The sequence below is a fragment of the Scyliorhinus canicula genome, chromosome 18 (assembly GCF_902713615.1).
Source record: "Scyliorhinus canicula chromosome 18, sScyCan1.1, whole genome shotgun sequence".
In the NCBI taxonomy this organism is placed as follows: domain Eukaryota; kingdom Metazoa; phylum Chordata; class Chondrichthyes; order Carcharhiniformes; family Scyliorhinidae; genus Scyliorhinus; species Scyliorhinus canicula.
In genome coordinates this window covers 1284719-1311390 of record NC_052163.1, presented here as the reverse complement: position 1 = coordinate 1311390, position 26672 = coordinate 1284719, and the positions used below count along the sequence as shown (strand labels likewise).

Below are 26672 nucleotides of genomic sequence, written 5' to 3'. Positions count from 1 at the left end.
AAGGTAAAGATAGATAGTTTTTTGAAGAATAAAGGGATTAAGGGTTATGGTGTTCGGGCCGGAAAGTGGAGCTGAGTCCACAAAAGATCAGCCATGATCTAATTGAATGGCGGAGCAGGCTCGAGGGGCCAGGTGGCCTACTCCTGCTCCTAGTTCTTATGTTCTTATGTTCTTATGTTCTTATGTTCTTATGTATCGGTTGCTCAAGGACCAGTCCTTTGTCTGACGGAGATGGACCATCCCATCAGCGGGATTCTCCTCTGGGAGGATTCTCTGTCAGCGGGATTCTCCGTCAGCGGGATTCTCTGTCAGCGGGATTCTCTGTCAGCGGGATTCTCTGTCAGCGGGATTCTCTGTCAGAGGGATTCTCTGTCAGCGGGATTCTCTGTCAGCGGGATTCTCTGTCAGTGGGATTCTCCGTCGGCGGGATTCTCTGTCAGCGGGATTCTCCGCGTCGTTAGCGGCGCACTCATGCCCACAGATTTCCCGACAGCGTGGGATCGACCACAATGGGAAACACCGTTGGCTGTTGGCCAGGATCGAGCGTCCCCCTGCCAGCCACAGAAATCTTAAACATTCTCAATGATCATTTCCTCCAAACTATCACAGGAAAATTCAGAAACAAGAAACTATTTTGAAAGGCAGAAGAACAGGATTATGGAGATTTCCACACAGTGATAGGGCCGCACTATCGAGGGGTCAGTCAGTGACACAGTGACAGAACGGCACTATCGTGGGGTCAGTGACACAGTGACAGAGCCGCACTATCGAGGGGTCAGTCAGTGACGCAGTGACAGGGCCGCACTATCGAGGGGTCAGTCAGTGACACAGTGACAGGGCTGCACTATCGAGGGGTCAGTCAGTGACACAGTGACAGGGTCGCACTATCGAGGGGTCAGTCAGTCAGTGACACAGTGACAGGGCCGCACTATCGAGGGGTCAGTCAGTCAGTGACACAGTGACAGGGCCGCACTATCGTGGGGTCAGTGACACAGTGACAGAGCCGCACTATCGAGGGGTCAGTCAGTGACACAGTGACAGGGTCGCACTATCGAGGGGTCAGTCAGTCAGTGACACAGTGACAGGGCCGCACTATCGAGGGGTCAGTCAGTCAGTGACACAGTGACAGGGCCGCACTATCGAGGGGTCAATCAGTGACAGTGACAGGGCCGCACTGTCGAGGGGTCAGTCAGTAACACAGTGTCAGGGCTGCACTATCGAGTGGTCAGTCAGTGACACAGTGACAGCGCCGCACTATCGAGGGGTCAGTCAGTCAGTGACACAGTGACAGGGCCGCACTATCGAGGGGTCAGTCAGTGACACAGTGACAGGGCCGCACTAATGAGGGATCAGTCAGTGACACAGTGAAAGGGCCGCACTATCGAGGGGTCAGTGACACAGTGACAGGGCCGCACTATCGAGGGGTCAGTCAGTGACACAGTGACAGGGCCGCACTATCGAGGGGTCAGTCAGTCAGTGACATAGTGACAGGGCCGCACTATTGAGGGGTCAGTCAGTCAGTGACACAGTGACAGGGCCGCACTATCGATGGGTCCGTCAGTCAGTGACACAGTGACATGGCCGCACTATCGAGGGGTCAGTCAGTCAGTGACACAGTGACAGGGCCGCACTATCGAGGGGTCAGTGACACAGTGACAGGGCCGCACTATCGATGGGTCCGTCAGTCAGTGACACAGTGACAGGGCCGCACTATCGAGGAGTTAGTCAGTCAGTGACACAGTGACAGGGCCGCACTATCGAGGGGTCAGTCAGTGACACAGTGACAGGGCGGCACTATCGAGGGGTCAGTCAGTGACACAGTGACAGGGCCGCACTATCAAGGAGTCAGTGACACAGTGACAGGGCCGCACTATCGAGAGGTCAGTCAGTCAGTGACATAGTGAAAGGGCCGCACTATCGAGGGGTCAGTCAGTGACACAGTGACAGGCCCGCACTAACGAGGGGTCAGTCAGTGACACAGTGACAGGGCAGCACTATCGAGGGGTCAGTCAGTGGCACAGTGACAGGGCGGCACTATCGAGGGGTCAGTCAGTGACGCAGTGACAGGGCGGCACTATCGAGGGGTCAGTCAGTGACACAGTGACAGGGTCGCACTATCGAGGGGTCAGTCAGTGACGCAGTGACAGGGCGGCACTATCGAGGGGTCAGTCAGTGACAGGGCCGCACTATCGAGGGGTCAGTGACACAGTGACAGGGCCGCACTATCGAGGGGTCAGTCAGTGACACTGTGAGAGGGCCGCACTATCGAAGGGTCAGTGACACAGTGACAGGGCCGCTCTTTCGAGGGGTCAGTCAGTGACACAGTGACAGGCCCGCACTATCGAGGGGTCAGTCAGTGACACAGTGACAGGGCCGCACTATCGAGGGGTCAGTGACACAGTGACAGGCCCGCACTATCGAGGGGTCAGTCAGTGACACAGTGACAGGGCCGCACTATCGAGGGGTCAGTCAGTGACACAGTGACAGGGCCGCACTATCGAGGGGTCAGTGACACAGTGACAGGGCCGCACTATCGAGGGGTCAGTCAGTCAGTGACACAGTGACAGGGCCGCACTATCGAGGGGTCAGTCAGTGACACAGTGACAGGGCCGCACTATCGAGGGGTCAGTCAGTAACACAGTGACAGGGCTGCACTATCGAGTGGTCAGTCAGTGACACAGTGACAGGGCCGCACTATCGAAGGGTCAGTCAGTCAGTGACACAGTGACAGGGCCGCACTATCGAGGGGTCAGTCAGTGACACAGTGACAGGGCCGCACTATTGAGGGGTCAGTGACACAGTGACAGGGCCGCACTATCGAGTGGTCAGTCAGTGACACAGTGACAGGGCTGCACTATCGAGGGGTCAGTGACACAGTGACAGGGCCGCACTATTGAGGGGTCAGTGACACAGTGACAGGGCCGCACTATCGAGGGGTCAGTCAGTGACACAGTGAAAGGGCCGCACTATCGAGGGGTCAGTGACACAGTGACAGGGCTGCACTATCGAGTGGTCAGTCAGTGACACAGTGACAGGGCCGCACTATCGAGGGGTCAGTCAGTCAGTGACACAGTGACAGGGCTGCACTATCGAGGGGTCAGTCAGTGACACAGTGACAGGGCCGCACTATCGAGGGGTCCGTCAGTCAGTGACACAGTGACAGGGCCGCACTATCGAGGGGTCAGTCAGTCAGTGACACAGTGACAGGGCCGCACTATCGAGGGGTCAGTCAGTGACACAGTGACAGGGCGGCACTATCGAGGGGTCAGTCAGTGACACAGTGACAGGGCGGCACTATCGAGGGGTCAGTCAGTGACACAGTGACATGGCCGCACTATCGAGGGGTCAGTGACACAGTGACAGGGCCGCACTATCGAGGGGTCAGTCAGTCAGTGACACAGTGACAGGCCCGCACTATCGAGAGGTCAGTCAGTGACACAGTGACAGGGCTGCACTATCGAGTGGTCAGTCAGTGACACAGTGACAGGGCCGCACTATCGAGGGGTCAGTGACACAGTGACAGGGCCGCACTATCGAGGGGTCAGTCAGTCAGTGACACAGTGACAGGGCCGCACTATCGAGGGGTCAGTCAGTGACACAGTGACAGGGCTGCACTATCGAGTGGTCAGTCAGTGTCACAGTGACAGGGCCGCACTATCGAGGGGTCAGTCAGTCAGTGACACAGTGACAGGGCTGCACTATCGAGGGGTCAGTCAGTGACACAGTGACAGGGCCGCACTATCGAGGGGTTAGTCAGTGACACAGTGACAGGGCCGCACTATCGAGGGGTCAGTGACACAGTGACAGGGCCGCACTATCGTGGGGTCAGTGACACAGTGACAGGGCTGCACTATCGAGGGGTCAGTCAGTGACACAGTGACAGGGCCGCACTATCGAGGGGTCAGTCAGTGACACAGTGACAGGGCCGCACTATCGAGGGGTCAGTCAGTGACACAGTGACAGGACCGCACTATCAAGGGGTCAGTCAGTGACACAGTGACAGGGCTGCACTATCGAGGGGTCAGTGACACAGTGACAGGGCCGCACTATCGAGGGGTCAGTCAGTGACACAGTGACAGGGCTGCACTATAGAGGGGTCAGTGACACAGTGACAGGGCCGCACTATCGAGGGGTCAGTCAGTGACACAGTGACAGGGCCGCACTATCGAGGGGTCAGTGACACAGTGACAGGGCCGCACTATCGAGGGGTCAGTCAGTGACACAGTGACAGGGCTGCACTATAGAGGGGTCGGTCAGTGACAAAGTGACAGGGCCGCACTATCGAGGGGTCAGTCAGTGACACAGTGACAGGGCCGCACTATCGAGGGGTCAGTGACACAGTGACAGGGCCGCACTATCGAGGGGTCAGTCAGTCAGTGACACAGTGACAGGGCCGCACTATCGAGGGGTCAGTGACACAGTGACAGGGCCGCACTATCGAGGGGTCAGTCAGTCAGTGACACAGTGACAGGGCCGCACTATCGAGGGGTCAGTGACATAGTGACAGGGGCGCACTATCGAGGGGTCAGTCAGTGACACAGTGACAGGGCCGCACTATCGAGGGGTCAGTCAGTGACACAGTGACAGGGCCGCACTATCGAGGGGTCAGTCAGTCAGTGACACAGTGACAGGGCCGCACTATCGAGGGGTCAGTGACACAGTGACAGGGCCGCACTATCGAGGGGTCAGTCAGTGACACAGTGACAGGGCGGCACTATCGAGGGGTCAGTCAGTGACACAGTGACAGGGCGGCACTATCGAGGGGTCAGTCAGTGACACAGTGACAGGGCCGCACTATCGAGAGGTCAGTCAGTGACACAGTGACAGGGCTGCACTATCGAGTGGTCAGTCAGTCAGTGATACAGTGACAGGGCCGCACTATCGAGGGGTTAGTCAGTGACACAGTGACAGGGCTGCACTATCGAGGGGTCAGTGACACAGTGACAGGGCCGCACTATCGAGGGGTCAGTCAGTCAGTGACACAGTGACAGGGCCGCACTATCGAGGGGTCAGTCAGTGACACAGTGACAGGGCTGCACTATCGAGTGGTCAGTCAGTGTCACAGTGACAGGGCCGCACTATCGAGGGGTCAGTCAGTCAGTGACACAGTGACAGGGCTGCACTATCGAGGGGTCAGTCAGTGACACAGTGACAGGGCCGCACTATCGAGGGGTTAGTCAGTGACACAGTGACAGGGCCGCACTATCGAGGGGTCAGTGACACAGTGACATGGCCGCACTATCGAGGGGTCAGTGACACAGTGACAGGGCTGCACTATCGAGGGTTCAGTCAGGCAATGACACAGTGTCAGGGCCGCACTATCGAGGGGTCAGTCAGTGACACAGTGACAGGGCCGCACTATCGAGGGGTCAGTGACACAGTGACAGGGCCGCACTATCGAGTGGTCAGTCAGTGACACAGTGACAGGGCCGCACTATCGAGGGGTCAGTCAGTGACACAGTGACAGGGCTGCACTATAGAGGGGTCGGTCAGTGACAAAGTGACAGGGCCGCACTATCGAGGGGTCAGTCAGTGACACAGTTACAGGGCCGCACTATCGAGGGGTCAGTCAGTCAGTGACACAGTGACAGGGCCGCACTATCGAGGGGTCAGTGACACAGTGACAGGGCCGCACTATCGAGGGGTCAGTCAGTCAGTGACACAGTGACAGGGCCGCACTATCGAGGGGTCAGTGACACAGTGACAGGGGCGCACTATCGAGAGGTCAGTCAGTGACACAGTGACAGGGCCGCACTATCGAGGGGTCAGTCAGTGACACAGTGACAGGGCCGCACTATCGAGGGGTCAGTGACACAGTGACAGGGCCGCACTATCGAGTGGTCAGTCAGTCAGTGATACAGTGACAGGGTCGCACTATCGAGGGGTCAGTCAGTGACACAGTGACAGGGCCGCACTATCGAGGGGTCAGTCAGTGACACAGTGACAGGGCCGCACTATCGAGAGGTCAGTGACACAGTGACAGGGCCGCACTATCGAGGGGTTAGTCAGTGACACAGTGACAGGGCAGCACTATCGAGGGGTCAGTGACACAGTGACAGGGCCGCACTATCGTGGGGTCAGTGACACAGTGACAGGGCTGCACTATCGAGGGGTCAGTCAGTGACACAGTGACAGGGCCGCACTATCGAGGGGTCAGTCACACAGTGACAGGGCCGCACTATCGAGGGGTCAGTCAGTGACACAGTGACAGGACCGCACTATCAAGGGGTCAGTCAGTGACACAGTGACATGGCCGCACTATCGAGGGGTCAGTGACACAGTGACAGGGCTGCACTATCGAGGGTTCAGTCAGTCAATGACACAGTGTCAGGGCCGCACTATCGAGGGGTCAGTCAGTGACACAGTGACAGGGCCGCACTATCGAGGGGTCAGTGACACAGTGACAGGGCCGCACTATCGAGGGGTCAGTCAGTGACACAGTGACAGGGCCGCACTATCGAGGGGTCAGTCAGTGACACAGTGACAGGGCTGCACTATAGAGGGGTCGGTCAGTGACAAAGTGACAGGGCCGCACTATCGAGGGGTCAGTCAGTGACACAGTTACAGGGCCGCACTATCGAGGGGTCAGTCAGTCAGTGACACAGTGACAGGGCCGCACTATCGAGGGGTCAGTGACACAGTGACAGGGCCGCACTATCGAGGGGTCAGTCAGTCAGTGACACAGTGACAGGGCCGCACTATCGAGGGGTCAGTGACACAGTGACAAGGGCGCACTATCGAGGGGTCAGTCAGTGACACACTGACAGGGCCGCACTATCGAGGGGTCAGTCAGTGACACAGTGACAGGGCCGCACTATCGAGGGGTCAGTGACACAGTGACAGGGCCGCACTATCGAGGAGTCAGTCAGTCAGTGATACAGTGACAGGGCCGCACTATCGAGGGGTCAGTCAGTCAGTGATACAGTGACAGGGTCGCACTATCGAGGGGTCAGTCAGTGACACAGTGACAGGGCCGCACTATCGATGGGTCAGTCAGTGATACAGTGACAGGGCCGCACTATCGAGGGGTCAGTCAGTCAGTGACACAGCGACAGGGCTGCACTATCGAGGGGTCAGTCAGTCAGTGACACAGTGACAGGGCCGCACTATCGAGGGGTCAGTCAGTGACACAGTGACAGGGCCGCACTATCGAGGGGTCAGTGACACAGTGACAGGGCCGCACTATCGTGGGGTCAGTGACACAGTGACAGGGCTGCACTATCGAGGGGTCAGTCAGTGACACAGTGACAGAGCCGCACTATCGAGGGGTCAGTCAGTGACACAGTGACAGGGCCGCACTATCGAGGGGTCAGTCAGTGACACAGTGACAGGGCCGCACTATCGAGGGGTCAGTCAGTGACACAGTGACAGGGCCGCACTATCGAGGGGTCAGTGACACAGTGACAGGCCCGCACTATTGAGGGGTCAGTCAGTGACACAGTGACAGGGCCGCACTATCGAGGGGTCAGTGACACAGTGACAGGGCCGCACTATCGAGGGGTCAGTGACACAGTGACAGGGCTGCACTATCGAGGGGTCAGTGACACAGTGATAGGCCCGCACTATCGAGGGGTCAGTGACACAGTGACAGGGCCGCACTATCGAGGGGTCAGTCAGTCAGTGACACAGTGACAGGGCCGCACTATCGAGGGGTCAGTGACACAGTGACAGGGCGGCACTATCGAGGGGTCAGTCAGTGACACAGTGACAGGGCCGCACTATCGAGGGGTCAGTGACACAGTGACAGAGCCGCACTATCGAGGGGTCAGTCAGTGACACAGTGACAGGGCCGCACTTTCGAGGGGTTAGTCAGTCAGTGACACAGTGACAGGGCCGCACTATCGAGGGGTCAGTGACACAGTGACAGGGCCGCACTATCGTGGGGTCAGTGACACAGTGACAGGGCCGCACTATCGAGGGGTCAGTCAGTCAGTGACACAGTGACAGGGCGGCATTATCGAGGGGTCAGTGACACAATGACACAGTGACAGGGCCGCACTATCGAGGGGTCAGTGACACAGTGACAGGGCTGCACTATCGAGGGGTCAGTCAGTGACACAGTGACAGGGCCGCACTATCGAGGGGTCAGTCAGTGACACAGTGACAGGGCCGCACTATCGAGGGGTCAGTCAGTCAGTGACACAGTGACAGGGCCGCACTATCGAGGGGTCAGTCAGTGACACAGTGACAGAGCCGCACTATCGAGGGGTCAGTGACACAGTGACAGGGCCGCACTATCGAGGGGTCAGTCAGTCAGTGACACAGTGACAGGGCCGCACTATCGAGGGGTCAGTCAGTGACACAGTGACAGAGCCGCACTATCGAGGGGTCAGTGCCACAGTGACAGGGCTGCACTATCGAGGGGTCAGTCAGTGACACAGTGACAGGGCTGCACTGTCGAGGGGTCAGTCAGTGACACAGTGACAGGGCCGCACTATCGAGGGGTCAGTCAGTGACACAGTGCCAGGGCCGCACTATCGAGGGGTCAGTGCCACAGTGACAGGGCTGCACTATCGAGGGGTCAGTCAGTGACACAGTGACAGGGCTGCACTGTCGAGGGGTCAGTCAGTGACACAGTGACAGGGCCGCACTATCGAGGGGTCAGTCAGTGACACAGTGCCAGGGCCGCACTATCGAGGGGTCTCAAGCCCCCATACCCGGCCCTCAAGCTCCCATACCCGGCCCTCAAGCCCCCATACCCGGCCCTCAAGCTGCCATACCCGGCCCTCAAGCCCCCATACCCGGCCCTCAAGCTGCCATACCCGGCCCTCAAGCTCCCATACCCGGCCCTCAAGCTCCCATACCCGGCCCTCAAGCTGCCATACCCGGCCCTCAAGCCCCCATACCCGGCCCTCAAGCCCCCATACCCGGCCCTCAAGCTGCCATACCCAGCCCTCAAGCTGCCATACCCGGCCCTCAAGCTCCCATACCCGGCCCTCAAGCTGCCATACCCGGCCCTCAAGCTGCCATACCCGGCCCTCAAGCCCCCATACCCGTCCCTCAAGCCCCCATACCCGGCCCTCAAGCTGCCATACCCGGCCCTCAAGCCCCCATACCCGTCCCTCAAGCTCCCATACCCGGCCCTCAAGCTCCCATACCCGGCCCTCACGCTCCCATACCCGGCCCTCAAGCTCCCATACCCGGCCTTCAAGCTCCCATACCCGGCCCTCAAGCTGCCATACCCGGCCCTCAAGCCCCCATACCCGGCCCTCAACCCCCATACCCGGCCCTCAAGCTGCCATACCCGGCCCTCACGCTGCCATACCCGGCCCTCAAGCTCCCATACCCGGCCCTCAAGCTCCCATACCCGGCCCTCAAGCTCCCATACCCGGCCCTCAAGCTGCCATACCCGGCCCTCAAGCCCCCATACCCGGCCCTCATGCTGCCATACCCTGCCCTCAAGCCCCCATACCCGGCCCTCAAGCTCCCATACCCGGCCCTCAAGCTCCCATACCCGGCCCTCAAGCTCCCATACCCGGCCCTCAAGCTGCCATACCCGGCCCTCAAGCCCCCATACCCGGCCCTCAAGCTGCCATACCCGGCCCTCAAGCCCCCATACCCGGCCCTCAAGCTCCCATACCCGGCCCTCAAGCTCCCATACCCGGCCCTCAAGCTCCCATACCCGGCCCTCAAGCTGCCATACCCGGCCCTCAAGCTGCCATACCCGACCCTCAAGCCCCCATACCCGGCCCTCAAGCTGCCATACCCGGCCCTCAAACTCCCATACCCGGCCCTCAAGCTGCCATACCCGGCCCTCACGCTCCCATACCCGGCCCTCACGCTCCCATACCCGGCCCTCAAGCCCCCATACCCGGCCCTCAAGCTCCCATACCCGGCCCTCAAGCTGCCATACCCGGCCCTCAAGCTGCCATACCCGACCCTCAAGCCCCCATACCCGGCCCTCAAGCTCCCATACCCGGCCCTCACGCTCCCATACCCGGCCCTCAAGCTCCCATACCCGGCCCTCAAGCTCCCATACCCGGCCCTCAAGCTGGACAGCCCAGTGACTCTCCCCGCTAATGTGGTCACCCAGACTGCAGGAAGTCTCTGGGAATTCCCACATACCTCAGGCTGAGCAAAACACCCGACTGAGCTCCCCAGTCATAGTTTTAGTTTAAACACTCTCACATTCATGCTATGTATAAAATTACTTAAGTTGTTTTTTTTAAGTAAAAACTTTCACCTTTCCTCAATGTAACTTTAAATTGGAGAAAACATCGAACCCACTACTTACCAACCAGCGCTCCGCCTTGTGCTGATGTCTGTACTGAGACAGGTGAATGGTGATTTGTGACAGGTTTTGTTGTTTTCCAGTATTTGCAGTGCAGTTCGGCCCTGTTCCAGGCTGTGGAGCAGCAGAACATTGAGGCTGTGGAGTTGCTGCTCACTCAGTACCACGTGGACGAACTGGGTCTCAACACACCCAATATGGAGGGGCTGCAGGCATTGGACATTGCCATTATGACCAATAACATTGCTGTCGCTCGGACCCTGATGAAGGCCGGAGCCAAGGAGAGCCCACATCGTGAGTCAACACTTTTCAGCTTCATAGAGTCTTTAAATTACTTCATTTGATGTGTGATTTCGTAAACAGATCCGACCTAAACCACAGCATTTACTCAGTGAGATTCAGATTCTATCACTCGGCAGTCAGCCAATGGGATTTCCCATTGTGGGCACCCCTACACATCGGGAAATCCGTGGGCGTGAGTGCGCCCGAGGAGGATCCCGCCAACAGAGAATCCCACTGCATGTCACTTGAATGAATATCTAAAACAAGTAGAGAATCATTTTAAAATAGTCAAAAAATGGATTATGTTGCTATTTCTTTCTTTTTTTTTTAAATTTAGAATATCCAATTCATTTTTTCCAATTAAGGGGCAATTTAATGTGGCCAATCCACCTAACCTGCACATCTTTGGGTTGTGGGGGTGAAACCCACGCAGACACGGGGAGAATGTGCAAACTCCACACGGACAGTGACCCAGGGCCGGGATTCGAACCCGGGTCCTCAGCGCCGTAGGCAGCAATGCTAACCACTGTGCCACCGTGCCGCCCTGCTATTTCTTTCTTAGTTGAATTTGGTCGTTTGTTCAGGATCACATTCGGAGCCCGTTAGTCACCAATTCTGGAGGTGAGAGTGACTGCCCCTGACACCATTTGATTGAGTATAGCATCAAGGAGCCTGAGCTAAACTGGAGCCAATGAGAATCAGGGGGAAACTCTCCGCTGGTTGGAGTCATTCCCGGTACAAAGGAAGATGGTTGTGGTGGTTGGAGGTCAATCATCTCAGCTCCAGGACATCACTGCAGGAGTTCCTCAGGGTAGTGTCCCAGGCCCAGCCACCTACAGCTGCTTCATCAATGACCTCCCTTCCATCATAAGGCCAGACGTGAGGATGTTTGTGGATGGCTGCACAATGTTTAGCACCATTCGCTACTCCTCAGATACTGAAGCAGCCCATGTCCCAATGCAGCAAAACCTGGACAATATCCAGATTTAGGCAGACAAGTGGCAAGTTACATTCGTGCCACACAATTGCCAGGTAATGACCCCGAAAGGGAGGTGAATGTATTCAAACAGCCCCCTGTGGGTATTTATGGTCACGTACTTACATCTAGTGGTGTCAGATTTTAAAAGTCGTCCAAAATGCCACGGAATTGCAACAATGTCCGGGACGAGTAAGTTATTACAGGAAGTTTATTCCAAACTTGGTCATGGTGCAGACACCACTTCACAGCTTCGGGAGCTCCTCAAGAGGAGGAGCGAAGAGACGCTGTGATCCTCCCAGCTGATGGCCCACTATCATCCATCCCAGCCAATCGTTCCCATATGTGATGCCTCCCCAAACGGCATCGGGGCGCTGCTATCCCATCAATTGGATCACAGAATCCCTGGAACCCTGGACATAGAAACATAGAAAACAGGAGCAGGAGGAGGCAATTCGGCCCTTCGAGCCTGCTCCGCCATTCATGGCTGCTCATCCAACTCAATAGCCTCGTCCTGCTCTCCCCCGTATCCATGGAAACCCCCTTGCCCAGGTGCCATATCTAACTGCTTCTTCAAACAGAGCGCACCATCATATTCGCTTCCAGAACCCTGGCAGGTGCGGAACGCCTCTACATCCAGATTGAAAAAGAAAGCTTGGCCGTGATATTCGCCATCAAAAAATTCCATCAACATGTTTATGGACGGCACTTTTTATGATCATCGACCATAAGCCATTGCTGGGTCACGTTGAAGAGGACAAGGCCCCCCCCGCCCCTTTCGTAACCTTGGTCTGGATTCAGAACTGGCATGGTGTTAATACACTTTTCAGCATTGCCCAGGGGTCCAAATAGCACCTTGCTGATGCCCTCAGCCACCTTCCGCTGCCTGTGAGCCCCCCCGTCACCCTGGGGGACAAAGTCGTGGCAACTTTAAACTTAATGGACACACTGGACACAAAGCCCGATGTCCTGAAACAGCTGGAGCTAAGTGTCGGAGTTGGCATCCTCCTGCGGAGAGCACGTGTGGTCATCCAGTGGAAAAGCCAGGAACTGATCGTGCCGGACCTGCACAGTGGTCACCCAGGTGATTCAAGGATGAAGGGGTTAGCGAGGAGCTATGCCTGGTGGCCAGGGATCAATGGCAGCATCAAGCAGATCGTGAGAAGGTGCCCAGGGTGTCGAAAGCACCCAAAACTCCCTCCTTTGGCCTCTCTTCACCCTGGGAATGGCCAGGACGTCCCTGGGTGAGGCTGCACACAGACTTTGCTGGATCTTTTCTGGGGTCCATATTCTTAATCCTGGTGGGTGCCCATTCCAAGTGGCTGGACCTACATTGGATGACCTCCAGCATATCGAGATCCACTTTTGAGAAATTGAGGAGCTCATTTTAAACCAGTGGGATTGCAGAGGTGCTGGTCACTGGTAACGGGACACCGTTTCAGAATGAGGAATTCTGCACATTGGCACACACGGGATAAGACACATCCGGGCCGCCCCATACCACCCGTCCTCAAATGGCTTGGCCAAATTGGCAGTGCAAACGTCCGCATGCAGAAGCAAACCATGGGCTCCCTGGACACGCGACTGGCGAGACTCCTCCTTCATTCCAGGTCACAACAGGGGTAGCACCAGCGAGGCTGCTGATTGGTCACCCCCTCTCAAATTGCTTAAGTCTGACTTTCCCAAGTTTGGGCAGAAAAGTCGAACTGCAGCAAGACATGCAAGGAAAGTAATCCGACCACAGGACGCTGGGGAGATGTTTTCAGCCGGGGCACGTTATTTATGGCTGGGATTTTGGAGATGCCACTCTCTGGTTCCCGGGAATTGTGATTGGGAAAACAGGGCCTGTTTCTTATCAGGTCAAAACCCAAGGGAAGACCTTGCAAAAACTTGTTGCCCATCTCAAGAGGCGAGAGCCTCAAAGGACATCTGGCCTGGGATGTTGGCACCTTCACCGCCTCATGGATCATTAGCCAAGGAGTAAAACCCGCCGAGCCCAAGACCCAGACTGTCAAGATGATAACCACCAAAGTGTCTGTGCTCACAGCCGAAGTTGTGTCTGGAGCGGAAACCTCGGCACTATCCCTCCGGAGATCATCTCCTAAAAAAGGCAGTCTACAAACCATCATAGAGCACCTGACCCATAGCCACCACTGACAGAAGCTGAACCGCCTGCAAAGCAGTGCACAGGCCACCTCGGTTTGTGGCAGAGGGGGACATTTCGGACTGGGGGGTGTAGAGTGTAATAAACCCCACCAGGCCCACGGGGACACCCAGATTGTTCTCCCCATAGGTCCTGTATAATATGAGCTTCACCATGAGAGGGTGGAGGCCCCCCAGCTGGGATTGATAAGAACTTGGCAGAAAGGCCCACCCAGATGGGGACTAGCATATTGGTTGTTCCAACAAGACTCGACTCTGTAACTGTATTTGCTGCACAGTCTTTTGTGATCGTAAATGGACTGACGTTAATTTGTGGGAATGGTTACTGTCACTATGTTGTTTTCTTATCAGTTGTTAGTGTGGAGAGCAGAACCCAGCTCCTGACTAATCTCATTCAAGAGGCACAGGACCAGGTGAATGATCTCTCCTCGGAGGGTCTGAGTGAGAGACTCGACCATGACAACACAGAGAGGGAGAAACAACGCAGGGCCTGGGAGTGGAGATACAAACTGTACAAACAGATGAAAACAGTGCTCGAATATACAAGTAAGAGTCCGGACAGGAAAGAGATCAGTATTGGAAACAATTACCACACAACACACAAACACGGGGATAATAAAACACACAAAACTCAGGGTTGCAATATAATCGAGGGGTAAAGTAACCAGGGAGTGAGTTACAGACTGGAATCTAATCGAGGGGTTCAGGATGGTTTATATATAGAATAACAGATACCCGGGAGTGAGTTACAGACTGGAATCTAATCGAGGGGTTCAGGATGGTTTATATATAGAATAACAGATACCCGGGAGTGAGTTACAGACTGGAATCTAATCGAGGGGTTCAGGATGGTTTATATATAGAATAACAGATACCCGGGAGTGAGTTACAGACTGGAATCTAATCGAGGGGTTCAGGATGGTTTATATATAGAATAACAGATACCCGGGAGTGAGTTACAGACTGGAATCTAATCGAGGGGTTCAGGATGGTTTATATATAGAATAACAGATACCCGGGAGTGAGTTACAGACTGGAATCTAATCGAGGGGTTCAGGATGGTTTATATATAGAATAACAGATACCCGGGAGTGAGTTACAGACTGGAATCTAATCGAGGGGTTCAGGATGGTTTATATATAGAATAACAGATACCCGGGAGTGAGTTACAGACTGGAATCTAATCAAGGGGTTTGGGGTGGTTTATATATAGAATAACAGATACCCGGGAGTGAGTTACAGACTGGAATCTAATCGAGGGGTTCGGGATGGTTTATATATAGAATAACAGATACCCGGGAGTGAGTTACAGACTGGAATCTAATCGAGGGGTTCAGGGTGGTTTATATATAGAATAACAGATACCCGGGAGTGAGTTACAGACTGGAATCTAATCAAGGGGTTTGGGGTGGTTTATATATAGAATAACAGATACCCGGGAGTGAGTTACAGACTGGAATCTAATCGAGGGGTTCGGGATGGTTTATATATAGAATAACAGATACCCGGGAGTGAGTTACAGACTGGAATCTAATCGAGGGGTTCGGGATGGTTTATATATAGAATAACAGATACGCGGGAGTGAGTTACAGACTGGAATCTAATCGAAGAGTTTGGGGTGGTTTATATATAGAATAACAGATACCCGGGAGTGAGTTACAGACTGGAATTTAATCAAGGGGTTTGGGGTGGTTTATATATAGAATAACAGATACCCGGGAGTGAGTTACAGACTGGAATCTAATCGAGGGGTTCAGGATGGTTTATATACAGAATAACAGATACCCGGGAGTGAGTTACAGACTGGAATCTAATCGAAGGGTTTGGGGTGGTTTATATACAGAATTACAGATACCCGGGAGTGAGTTACAGACTGGAATCTAATCGAGGGGTTCGGGATGGTTTATATATAGAATAACAGATACCCGGGAGTGAGTTACAGACTGGAATCTAATCGAGGGGTTTGGGATGGTTTATATATAAAATAACAGATACCCGGGAGAGAGTTACAGACTGGAATCTAATCGAGGGGTTCGGGATGGTTTATATATAGAATAACAGATACCCGGGAGAGAGTTACAGACTGGAATATAATCGAGTGGTTCGGGGTGGTTTATATATAGAATAACAGATACCCGGGAGTGAGTTACAGACTGGAATCTAATCGAAGGGTTCAGGATGGTTTATATATAGAATAACAGATACCCGGGAGTGAGTTACAGACTGGAATCTAATCGAGGGGTTCAGGGTGGTTTATATATAGAATAACAGATACCCGGGAGTGAGTTACCGACTGGAATCTAATCGAGGGGTTCAGGGTGGTTTATATATAGAATAACAGATACCCGGGAGTGAGTTACAGACTGGAATCTAATCGAGGGGTTTGGGGTGGTTTATATATAGAATAACAGATACCTGGGACTGAGTTACAGACTGGAATATAATCGAGGGGATTGGGGTGGTTTATATATAGAATAACAGATACCCAGGAGAGAGTTACAGGCTGGAATCTAATCGAGGGGTTCGGGGTGGATTATATATAGAATAACAGATACCCGGGAGTGAGTTACAGACTGGAATCTAATCGACGGATTCGGGGTGGATTATATATAGAATAACAGATACCCGGGAGTGAGTTACAGACTGGAATCTAATCGAGGGGTTCGGGGTGGATTATATATAGAATAACAGATACCCGGGAGTGAGTTACAGACTGGAATCTAAGTGAGGGTTTTATGGTGTTTTCAGTATATTTGGAAGTGTGTTACCATTTTGTGCTTTGTTCTATTGCAGTGGTCCCGGCCTCTCCCACTAACGTCTCTCTCACCGTAACTAGCAGTACTTCACTCACCGTCACCTTTCAGGAACCACCATGTGTGAACTCTGGTCTTGTCACCAGATACAAAGGTAGATTTCTCTTTTTTCTCTGCAAGCTCTGTGGACCTGCTGTCTCCCTTCTGGTGTACTGCTGTAAATCTGCCTCCAGCACTCCCTCACCAAGCTACTGTACATTATCTATGGGCAGTGATAGTCAGGCACTGATTATGTATAGTGGTTCCAGTTATTTTGGACAATTCCACAAAGGTTGAAGTCGTGGCTGGTGTCGGGTAAAGTTTATGCTGATGTGTTCTGAAATTAAAGATTAATTTTTGAGAGACGACTGAGGTAAAATGAGGGAAATCATTTGGGAGATTTTGTCCTGCTTCTGTCTGACTGGACGCTGGGAGTGTCCCTTTCTCTCGCTTTTTTTTCTGTTAGGGCTATTGGTTCTTTTTCCCTGTTCTCTCTCTCCTTTTCTTTTTCCCTGATCTGTACCACCCTTTCTCTCGCTTTTTGTTCTGTTAGGGCTATTCTTTCTTTACCCCTCTTTTCTTATTCAAGCTGCTTTAATTCTTTTTCATGTTCAAGCTGCTTTATCTAATAATAATCACTTATTGTCACGAGTAGGCTTCAATGAAGTTACTGTGAAAAGTCCCTAGTCGCCACTTTCCGCCGCCTGTTCGGGGAGGCTGGTATGGGAATTGAACCTGCACTGCTGCCTTGTTCTGCATTCCAAGCCAGCTGTTTAGTCCAGTGTGCTAAACCAGCCCCTATCTGTAGTTGAATTCTTGCCATTTCTGCTGCTAATCTCGCAGTTTTAACCCTCTGCTCTTCCACTTGAGTTCTACATCAGGAATTGAATTTTTAAACACCTCCAAAATTATAATTTCTCTAAGAGCTTGATATGTTTGGTCTATTTTCAAAGCCCTTAGCACCTATGCAAATTACTCTGTTTAATCCTTTCAATCTCCATATATATGTTTGACCAGGTTCTTTCCTTAAATTTCTAAACCTTTGTCAGGTAATGTCAACTGCAATGTTTTTGCCAAATCTGAAAGCCTTTCTTAGCCTCTGTTTGTAAGGTACTGTGGGTGGCCTTCTCCACCCCAAAAACTTCTGAGCCTTTCAGGCTGCACTTTCCCCATCTCAACAACTCGCTGCCTAATATATATCCCCTGTAGTTCTTTGGCCAATCAGCTTCAGTCTGTGTTCTCTGGTCACTCACCGCCCAGCACTGAAGGCAGCTTCTGTTAATCTGCTCTGTCAGGACCCGCCGCACCATCCCCATTAGTTTAGCCCAGATCCATGATTGCGAAAGAGGCGGCTCAGACAGTGACAGTGTCTTATCAACAAAGCTCATTTTTCTCTCTGGGCAGGATTTTCGACGTAATCCATCCTGTATGTCAGGGCAGCAGAGGAGGCTGCCATTGGGTTGGGGGTGGGGTCTCCTCATCCTGCCATTGTTAACAGTGTGTCCTGTTGAATAGACCCCTTGTTGCCATGAAAGCTGCAGAGGGGGCACGCCTCCTTGGACTGGAAGATTCGGCCGGCCGATTTGACTATTTATAAATCCCCCAGGATATAGAACATAGAACATAGAACAGTACAGCACAGAACAGGCCCTTCGGCCCTCAATGTTGTGCCGAGCCATGATCACCCTACTCAAACCCACGTATCCACCCTATACCCATAACCCAACAACCCCCCCCCCTTAACCTTACTTTTATTAGGACACTACGGGCAATTTAGCATGGCCAATCCACCTAACCCGCACATCTTTGGACTGTGGGAGGAAACCGGAGCACCCGGAGGAAACCCACGCACACAGGGGGAGGACGTGCAGACTCCACACAGACAGTGACCCAGCTGGGAATCGAACCTGGGACCCTGGAGCTGTGAAGCATTTATGCTAACCACCATGCTACCCTGCTGCCCCAAATATGATCTGGTTTATAAGCTGACTTCTCAATGTGTTATGGGCCAGGGTTTAGAGAACCCCAAAGTGTATCATGGAGTTCACCTGACCCACAACTTTTAATAGATTGTGGTTATGGGGAACACACGGGCTTACGCTGCAGGTGTGATGCAAACAGAAATCTACAGTACTTTTAAATTAAAACAATGTTTATTTATGAAACCAGTTAACACTTTATAAACCCACAGTAAACATCTTAACTATCAACACCAATAAATCCCCCAAAGAATACAGTACTCTATAAATAACTCTTAATCTTTCCTAGCAACATCCATAAGACAAAAGAACCCTTTGTACAGAAAGACATCAGGTTTAACGTCACTACTGAGAACAGTTACCACTTTGAAATCACCAAATGAACATTCTTTAGCTTGCAGAGATTCACACATACCCTGCTGTGACTGCAGCTTCTCCAAAACTAAAATCAAACTAAACAAACCCTGCAGCAGACAGCCCAAAGTGAAAGTAAAAGCAGACAGCCCAGCTCCACCCACACTCTGACATCACTGATAAACACCTATTTCTTAAAGGTACATCCACTACAGCTATTTTATAAACCTTAAAGGTACTCTCCCATGACAAATGTATCCTGCCAGTTTTCTGTACATTCACCTCTGGGTCCCTGCTCCTGAACATCATTGACAATTCCGTTATTGTCTCTTGATTCTTTTTAACAAACTCCTCAACATATTGTAAAAAATGGGATACCGTGGGAAGTGATAGCGACACAGGGAGGGGCTCTGGGCTGTGGAACAGACACACTGATGTGTTGAGGACACAGCAGCTGATATCTCATCAAATATTTTAAATATGTTATTGAAAGACTGTCTATTTTCCATGTTGCCCTAGTCGAATGGAGCGGTTTGATGGATTTCTCAGCACAATGTGGAGAGACCAAGCTGGAGGATCTCAGCTCGCTGACGTATACAATCTCAGGTCTCATTACGGTAAATATAGTCAGATAACTACATTAATATAACTCATTATAACTTCATATATACTCATCAGTAAGTGGACACACAGCAGAGGGAGAGACCTCACCTGGGTGAGACACAGTCCGAGTGGGTATATTGGGGAATTTGGAGCAGTGTGCCAAGGGGAAGAGATTGGGTGAGATTCTTCGTTGGCTGATGCCGAAATCGCGAAACACGATTGGCCAGAGAATAAGTCCCATTGCCATAAACCCAAGTTGGGTTGGCAGTAACAGCGGGTCTGGTCCATGGGATGGAGAATGATGACAACCCGCTCTGCAATGAGCCAACGCCTGACTCCTGCCCACAGCAGCACTTTACACCATCCGCCTGGGTGATGCCTGCATTCGAGCTGGCCATTCCATCATACGGTCCCATCGGATCTCTGGAGCAACGGAGGTGGGGACAATGGGGGGGGGGGGACCCAGGCCACCGACAATGTCCACCCATTCCCCCCCCCCCCCCCCCCCCCCCCCCCCTCTCTGGCCACCACAGACCAGAGGGTACAAAGAACAAAGAAAAGTACAGCACAGGAACAGGCCCTTCGGCCCTCCAAGCCTGTGCCGACCATGCTGCCCGTCTAAACTAAAATCTTCTACACTTTCTGGGTCCATATCCCTCTGTTCCCATCCTATTCATGTATTTGTCAAGATGCCCCTTAAATGTCACAATCGTCCCTGCTTCCACCACCTCCTCCGGCAGCGAGTTCCAGGCACCCACTACCCTCTGTGTAAACAAACTTGGCTCGTACATCTCCTCTAAACCTTGCCCCTCGCACCTTAAACCTATGCCCCCTAGTAATTGACCCCTCTACCCTGGGGAAAAGCCTCTGACCTACTCTGTCTATGCCCCTCATAATTTTGTAGACCTCTATCAGGTCGCCCCTCAACCTCCGTCGTTCCAGTGAGAACAAACTGAGTTTATTCAACCTCTCCTCATAGCTAATGCCCTCCATACCAGGCAACATCCTGGTAAATCTCTTCTGCACCCTCTCTAAAGCCTCCACATCCTTCTGGTAGTGTGGCGGCCAGAATTGAACACTATACTCCAAGTGTGGCCTAACTAAGGTTCTATACAGCTGCAACATGACTTGCCAATTCTTAGACTCAATGCCCTGGCCAATGAAGGCAAGCATGCCGTATGCCTTCTTGACTACCTTCTCCAGCTGTGTTGCCCCTTTCAGTGACCTGTGGGCCTGTACACCTAGATCTCTCTGACTGTCAATACTCTTGAGGGTTCTACCATTCACAGTATATTCGCTACCTGCATTAGACCTTCCAAAATGCATTACCTCACGTTTGTCCGGATTAAGGTACGGATGCAGGAGATGCCACCTGCAATGAGTGGCACTGAGGCCAGCACTGCTAGGGTGGCGACCACAGTGGAGAGCGTGGTGCACGACGTTGGCACCATGAGTGAAGGTGTCCAAGGCGTGGCTCAGTCGGTGACGGCCATGGCTGAGGGTCTCGGCACAACGTCCGCCTCCCTGGGGGATGTGACCCAGTACCATGCCGACCTTGATGGGGTTCTGCGGGACATGTCCTGGTCTCAGATGAGAATGGCCGAGGTGCTATGGAGCTTGTCCCAGTCACTGAGGAGCATCACCGAGAGCGTTGACACCATGGTACACTCATCGGGGCGCTGCCAGAGCTGGCAGAGCTGGCAGAGCCAGATGATGCAGGGGCAGACGGGGCCCGAACCAGCTGTCCATCCATCCCAAGGTGAACCCGGGCCCTCTGGGCACCCACCGGGAAGAGGGGGCGCTGGGTGCCAACCCGGACCTGCCTCATGGGGCGGCGAAGGTGGCAACCAGCTCCCCCGAGTTCCAGCCCTCTGATGAGGCCGTGTCTCGGGGTCATGCACCGCTGTGCATGTTCCACCGACAAGTGAGCCGGGTCCCTCTGGCCCCAGAGATCCCAGAGGACGCCCGCCAAGGGCATCAAAGGCCACGGGACAAGGTAAGCAGCTGGCTGCCCTACCCTCAGGGCACACACCTGGATGTAGCGGTAGAGCTGGGAAGGCACATCGGGGATCACTGAGGGCACCAGGGAATGGGGGAAGGGCAGGGCAGGGGTAGGTAGGGGATGAGGGGGGTGGGGGTGCAGTGGGATGGAGGGGGTGGCACCATGGGGAGAGTGGGGAATTTTTATACACAATTAACACCCTTAAGCACAACTGGTATGACGCCTCTGTCACTTTCGTCCGCAATGCGGGCCGTCCTCCGAACCCTTGACCCATCTCTCCAGGCTCCCCCCTCCCCGGGCACGCTGGTTAAGGTGATGGGTGTGAGCGAGCACTCAGTAGACAGGCCGGGGTCAGACTGTGGCATAGTTTGAGGGGCACTGGCACTCAGCTCTCTGCGGGTTACCATCACCCCCCTGCCCTCGATGGTGACCCGCTGATGGTGCCGACACAGTCCCAGCACCCTGGAGTGATGTGACACAGACCCTGGGAGGGTGGGAAATGGGAGGGTGGGAAATGGGAGGGGGGGTGACGGACCAGGCCACGTCCTGAGTAAATCAGGCGAATATGAGGGACTCCCAGGCCCTTCGGGCTTGCTGGACCCTCGCCGCTGTCACCTGTCCTGCAGCCTCCAGCTGGGCCTCAGGTCCCTCCCAGGCCTCATCCTCCAGCTCCCACTGCTCCAGCACCACCTCATCATCCTCATCCTGCTCCACCTCCACGTAGGTGGGACATGTTCCCCATCACCAACCTCCAGCGCGTTGCCCTGCTGCTGTGCGAGGTTGTGAAGGACACAGCAGACCACCACAAAGCGGGTGACCCTCCGGGGGACGTACTGGAGGGCTCCATTGGAGTGGCCGAGGCATCGGAACCGCTTTGTGGGGAGTCCGATGCTCCTCTCAGTCCGAGTAGCCACATGAGCCTCGTTGTACCAGGGACTCGGCTTCAGTATCCGGCCTCCGTACTGGCGTCACTAACCAGGTGCTCAGCGGGTACCCCTTATCCCCCAAGAGCCTGCCGCCCATCCTGGGGTGCCCCTCGAAGAGGCCGGAGATATCCAACTGCCCCAGGATGTAGCTGCCGGGCACATTCCCGGGAAGCGCGCACACACGTGGATGATCTTCATGTGGTGGTTGCACACGACCTGGATGTTGAGGGAGTGGAACTCCCAGATGGGCCGGTGAGCACAGGGCAACATGTGCGACATGTATTACGCCCTGGACCTGGGGCATCCCGGTGATGGCAGAGAATCCCCGCGGTGGCAGAGAATCCCGGCGATGGCAGAGAATCCCGGCGATGGCAGAGAATCCCGGCGATGGCAGAGTATCCCGGCGATGGCAGAGAATCCTGGCGATGGCAGAGAATCCCGGCGATGGCAGAGAATCCCGGCGATGGCAGAGAATCCCGGCGATGGCAGAGAATCCCGGCGATGGCAGAGAATCCTCGCGATGGCAGAGAATCCCCGGCGGTGGCAGAGAATCCCGGCGATGGCAGAGAATCCCCGGCGGTGGCAGAGAATCCTCGCGATGGCAGAGAATCCCCGGCGGTGGCAGAGAATCCTGCTGCCCGGGCATCTTGCTGGGTTTGGTCCGTGTCAAAGACAATGTCGTTTTCCACCTGGGCAAACAGGGCATCCGGGACCTGCCAGATGCTCCTGTGGGCTGAGGCCTGTGAGATGCCACACAGGCCCTCCTTGACCCCTGGTGTACCGAGGTGTAAACGTTCAGGACCACCCTGATGCCCACCGGGAGTGGGTGTCCCCCTCCTCCATGTGGTGCCAAGTCCGCGAGGACATGGCGCAGCTGCTGCTCCATCTCCTTGTTGAGGTGGAGCCTCCTGCGGCACATGCTGTCCGTCATCTGTTCAAAGGACCAGTGACGCCTGTACAGCCTGGGCCGTGGCGGGACTCCCCCTCTGTGTCTCTCCCTGGCCTGATGGGCAGCCGGGTCCTCGGGCTGTGTGGCAGGTCCGGCACATGGGCCGCTGCCTCGAGCATCTGCAGACGTTGCTGCTGCCGTCTCCGGCGTCTAGCCGCCCGGCCTGGCACCAGCACCGTGAGGGTAAGTTCTACGTCCAATATCCCTGCCACAACATTCAATATCTGTAAGGCAGTGGGGGAGGGGTTAGACTGACAAACAGCGGAGCCTCTCACCCCAGGACCCTCCATTTCCCCATTGATAACCCCCTACACACCCCCATCCAGAACACCCTGCACACACACACCCGGCCGCACCGGACCCCAGACCCTGTATCCCGGACACCCGCTAATAAAGTCACCTGGACCGGGCGCTGGTCTCCTCCCCATGGCACCCACCCACCCTCCGGCCATGGTCATGTCCCCGGAGCTGTGTCCCTTCCCCTGGGTGTTTGGATGTCGGCTGCTGTGTGTGTGGTGTTGCCTCCCACAGTGCCCAGGCATCAGGGTCTGATTGGGATGCTAAGCAATGTCTCCCACATTCTACATGGCCCACCCACCCACAGGAATCCACTCAGGATGTGTGAAGTGCTCACTTAACCATGACAGAACTCCATGTCTGTGTGGGTCTCACCCCCACAACCCAAAGATGTGCAGGGTAGGTGGATTGGCCGTGCTAAATTGCCCCTTAATTGGAAGAAAATAATTGGGCACTCTAAATGTCAAAAAAAAACCATGATTGAAAATTCCCAATCAGTAATAGTCTTCAGCCGCACAGCCAGAGGCCTCGGCAGTCGGCGGGGTTACGCCTGGTGGGTGGGAGATGGGCAGGTACAAGTGTTGCCCCCAGAATGGGTACACACGATCCAGGGATTGGTATGATGGTGCCCTGAGCAGTTGCCCCCTGGTTGCCCCCACAGTGGCTCTCCCACCCAACCATGAAGGCCCACCCCTGCGGAGGGCCCCCCCCCCCCCCCACAGCCGATGGTCCCCCCTCCCCAGCCGAGCACTGGGGCAGCAAGCCCGCACCCCCTGGTTCTTTGGGAAGTCCTGTCAAAACTATACAAGGCCACACCTGGAAAATTGCAAACAGTTTCAATCCCTGTATCCAAGGAAAGATATCCCGGCATTGGAGGCAGTCCTGAGAAGGTTGACTCGGATGATCCCGGGTATGGAGGGATTTTCTAATGAGGAGAGGATTTTCTAATGATTGGAGTTTAGAAGAATGAGAGGCGGCCTTATTGAGACATATTGGATTCTCAGGGGGTTTGACAGGGTCGATGCTGAGAGGCTGTTTCCCCCTGTGGGAGAGTCTAGGACCAGAGGGTGGAATCTCAGAGTCAGGGGGTGGCCCATTTCAGGCAGAGATGAGGAGGAATTTCTCCTCTCAGAGGGAGTGAATCTGTGGAATTCTTTACCCCAGAGAGCTGTGGAAGCCGGGTCGTTAAGTATGTTCAAAGCTGAGAGAGACAGGTTTATGGGGATAAGGGAGGAAAGTGGAGTGAGGATTATATCAGATCAGCCATGATCTCATTGAGTGGGGAAGCAGACTCGATGGGCTGAGTGGCCTCCTTCTTCTCCTACATCTACTGCCCTAATGATCTTATCTTAATATAACTCATAAAACGTAATATAACTGACTGGATTGGATTTGGATATGGTTTATTGTCACGTGTGCCGAGGTACAGTGAAAAGTATTTTTCTGCTTACTGTCCAGGCAGCTCATGATAAAGAAACAAAGGGCAGACATAAATACACAATGTAAATACTTTGACACAGGCAACGGGAGATCTTAACCTCTCAAACTGCACAGTGTGGTGTTTCAGGGAAGATTGATCAATGAGGGCGATGGAATGGCATTGTGGAAGGAGATTAACTGGCTCGGTCATACAGGACAGGGTACATGAACTGGCTCGGTCATACAGGACAGGGTACATTAACTGGCTTGGTCATACAGGACAGCGTACATTAACTGGCTCGGTCATACAGGACAGGGTACATGAACTGGCTCGGTCATACAGGACAGGGTACATTAACTGGCTCGGCCAGACAGGACAGGGTACATGAACTGGCTCGGTCATACAGGACAGCGTACATTAACTGGCTCGGTCATACAGGACAGGGTACATTAACTGGCTTGGTCATACAGGACAGCGTACATTAACTGGCTCGGTCATACAGGACAGGGTACATGAACTGGCTCGGTCATACAGGACAGGGTACATTAACTGGCTCGGCCATACAGGACAGGGTACATGAACTGGCTCGGTCATACAGGACAGCGTACATTAACTGGCTCGGTCATACAGGACAGCGTACATTAACTGGCTTGGTCATACAGGACAGGGTACATGAACTGGCTCGGTCATACAGGGCAGGGTACATTAACTGGCTCGGTCACACAGGACAGGGTACATGAACTGGCTCGGTCATACAGGACAGGGTACATTAACTGGCTCGGTCATACAGGACAGGGTACATTAACTGGCTCGGTCACACAGGACAGGGTACATGAACTGGCTCGGTCATACAGGACAGGGTACATGAACTGGCTCGGTCATACAGGACAGGGTACATTAACTGGCTCGGTCACACAGGACAGGGTACATGAACTGGCTCGGTCATACAGGACAGGGTACATGAACTGGCTCGGTCATACAGGACAGGGTACATGAACTGGCTCGGTCATACAGGACAGCGTACATTAACTGGCTTGGTCATACAGGACAGGGTACATTAACTGGCTCGGTCATACAGGACAGGGTACATTAACTGGCTCGGTCATACAGGACAGGGTACATTAACTGGCTCGGTCACACAGGACAGGGTACATTAACTGGCTTGGTCATACAGGACAGGGTACATGAACTGGCTCGGTCATACAGGACAGGGTACATGAACTGGCTCGGTCATACAGGACAGGGTACATGAACTGGCTCGGTCATACAGGACAGCGTACATTAACTGGCTTGGTCATACAGGACAGGGTACATGAACTGGCTCGGTCATACAGGACAGGGTACATGAACTGGCTCGGTCATACAGGACAGCGTACATTAACTGGCTTGGTCATACAGGACAGGGTACATTAACTGGCTTGGTCATACAGGACAGGGTACATGAACTGGCTCGGTCATACAGGACAGGGTACATTAACTGGCTCGGTCATACAGGACAGGCTACATGCTGTCAGTTTTAATCAAATCCTTTTAATCTCACTCCAGGGTCGACCTTACTATGTACGGGTGTCAGCAGCCAATATGAAGGGCTGGGGTCTGCCACAGACTGCCTGTCCGGCATTCGCCATTCCATCCAGTGAGTACAAAAAACAAAGTTTCTTCCGACTTTCTGAAAAAATAGATCTTTCATACGGTTAA

The 26672-nt window shown here is 53.9% G+C and overlaps 1 protein-coding gene across 1 annotated transcript in view; it reads left to right on the top strand.

Annotated features, from left to right (window-relative positions):
• The window catches only part of LOC119953533 (ankyrin repeat and fibronectin type-III domain-containing protein 1-like), a 219701-nt gene extending 193029 nt beyond the window's left edge, over nucleotides 1-26672 (top strand). The window contains exons 7-11 of the mRNA XM_038777905.1: nucleotides 10315-10525; nucleotides 14004-14198; nucleotides 16446-16559; nucleotides 19297-19394; nucleotides 26520-26672. Of these exons, the coding sequence (XP_038633833.1) occupies nucleotides 10315-10525; nucleotides 14004-14198; nucleotides 16446-16559; nucleotides 19297-19394; nucleotides 26520-26672 (771 nt within the window). The remainder of the gene's footprint in view (nucleotides 1-10314; nucleotides 10526-14003; nucleotides 14199-16445; nucleotides 16560-19296; nucleotides 19395-26519) is intronic.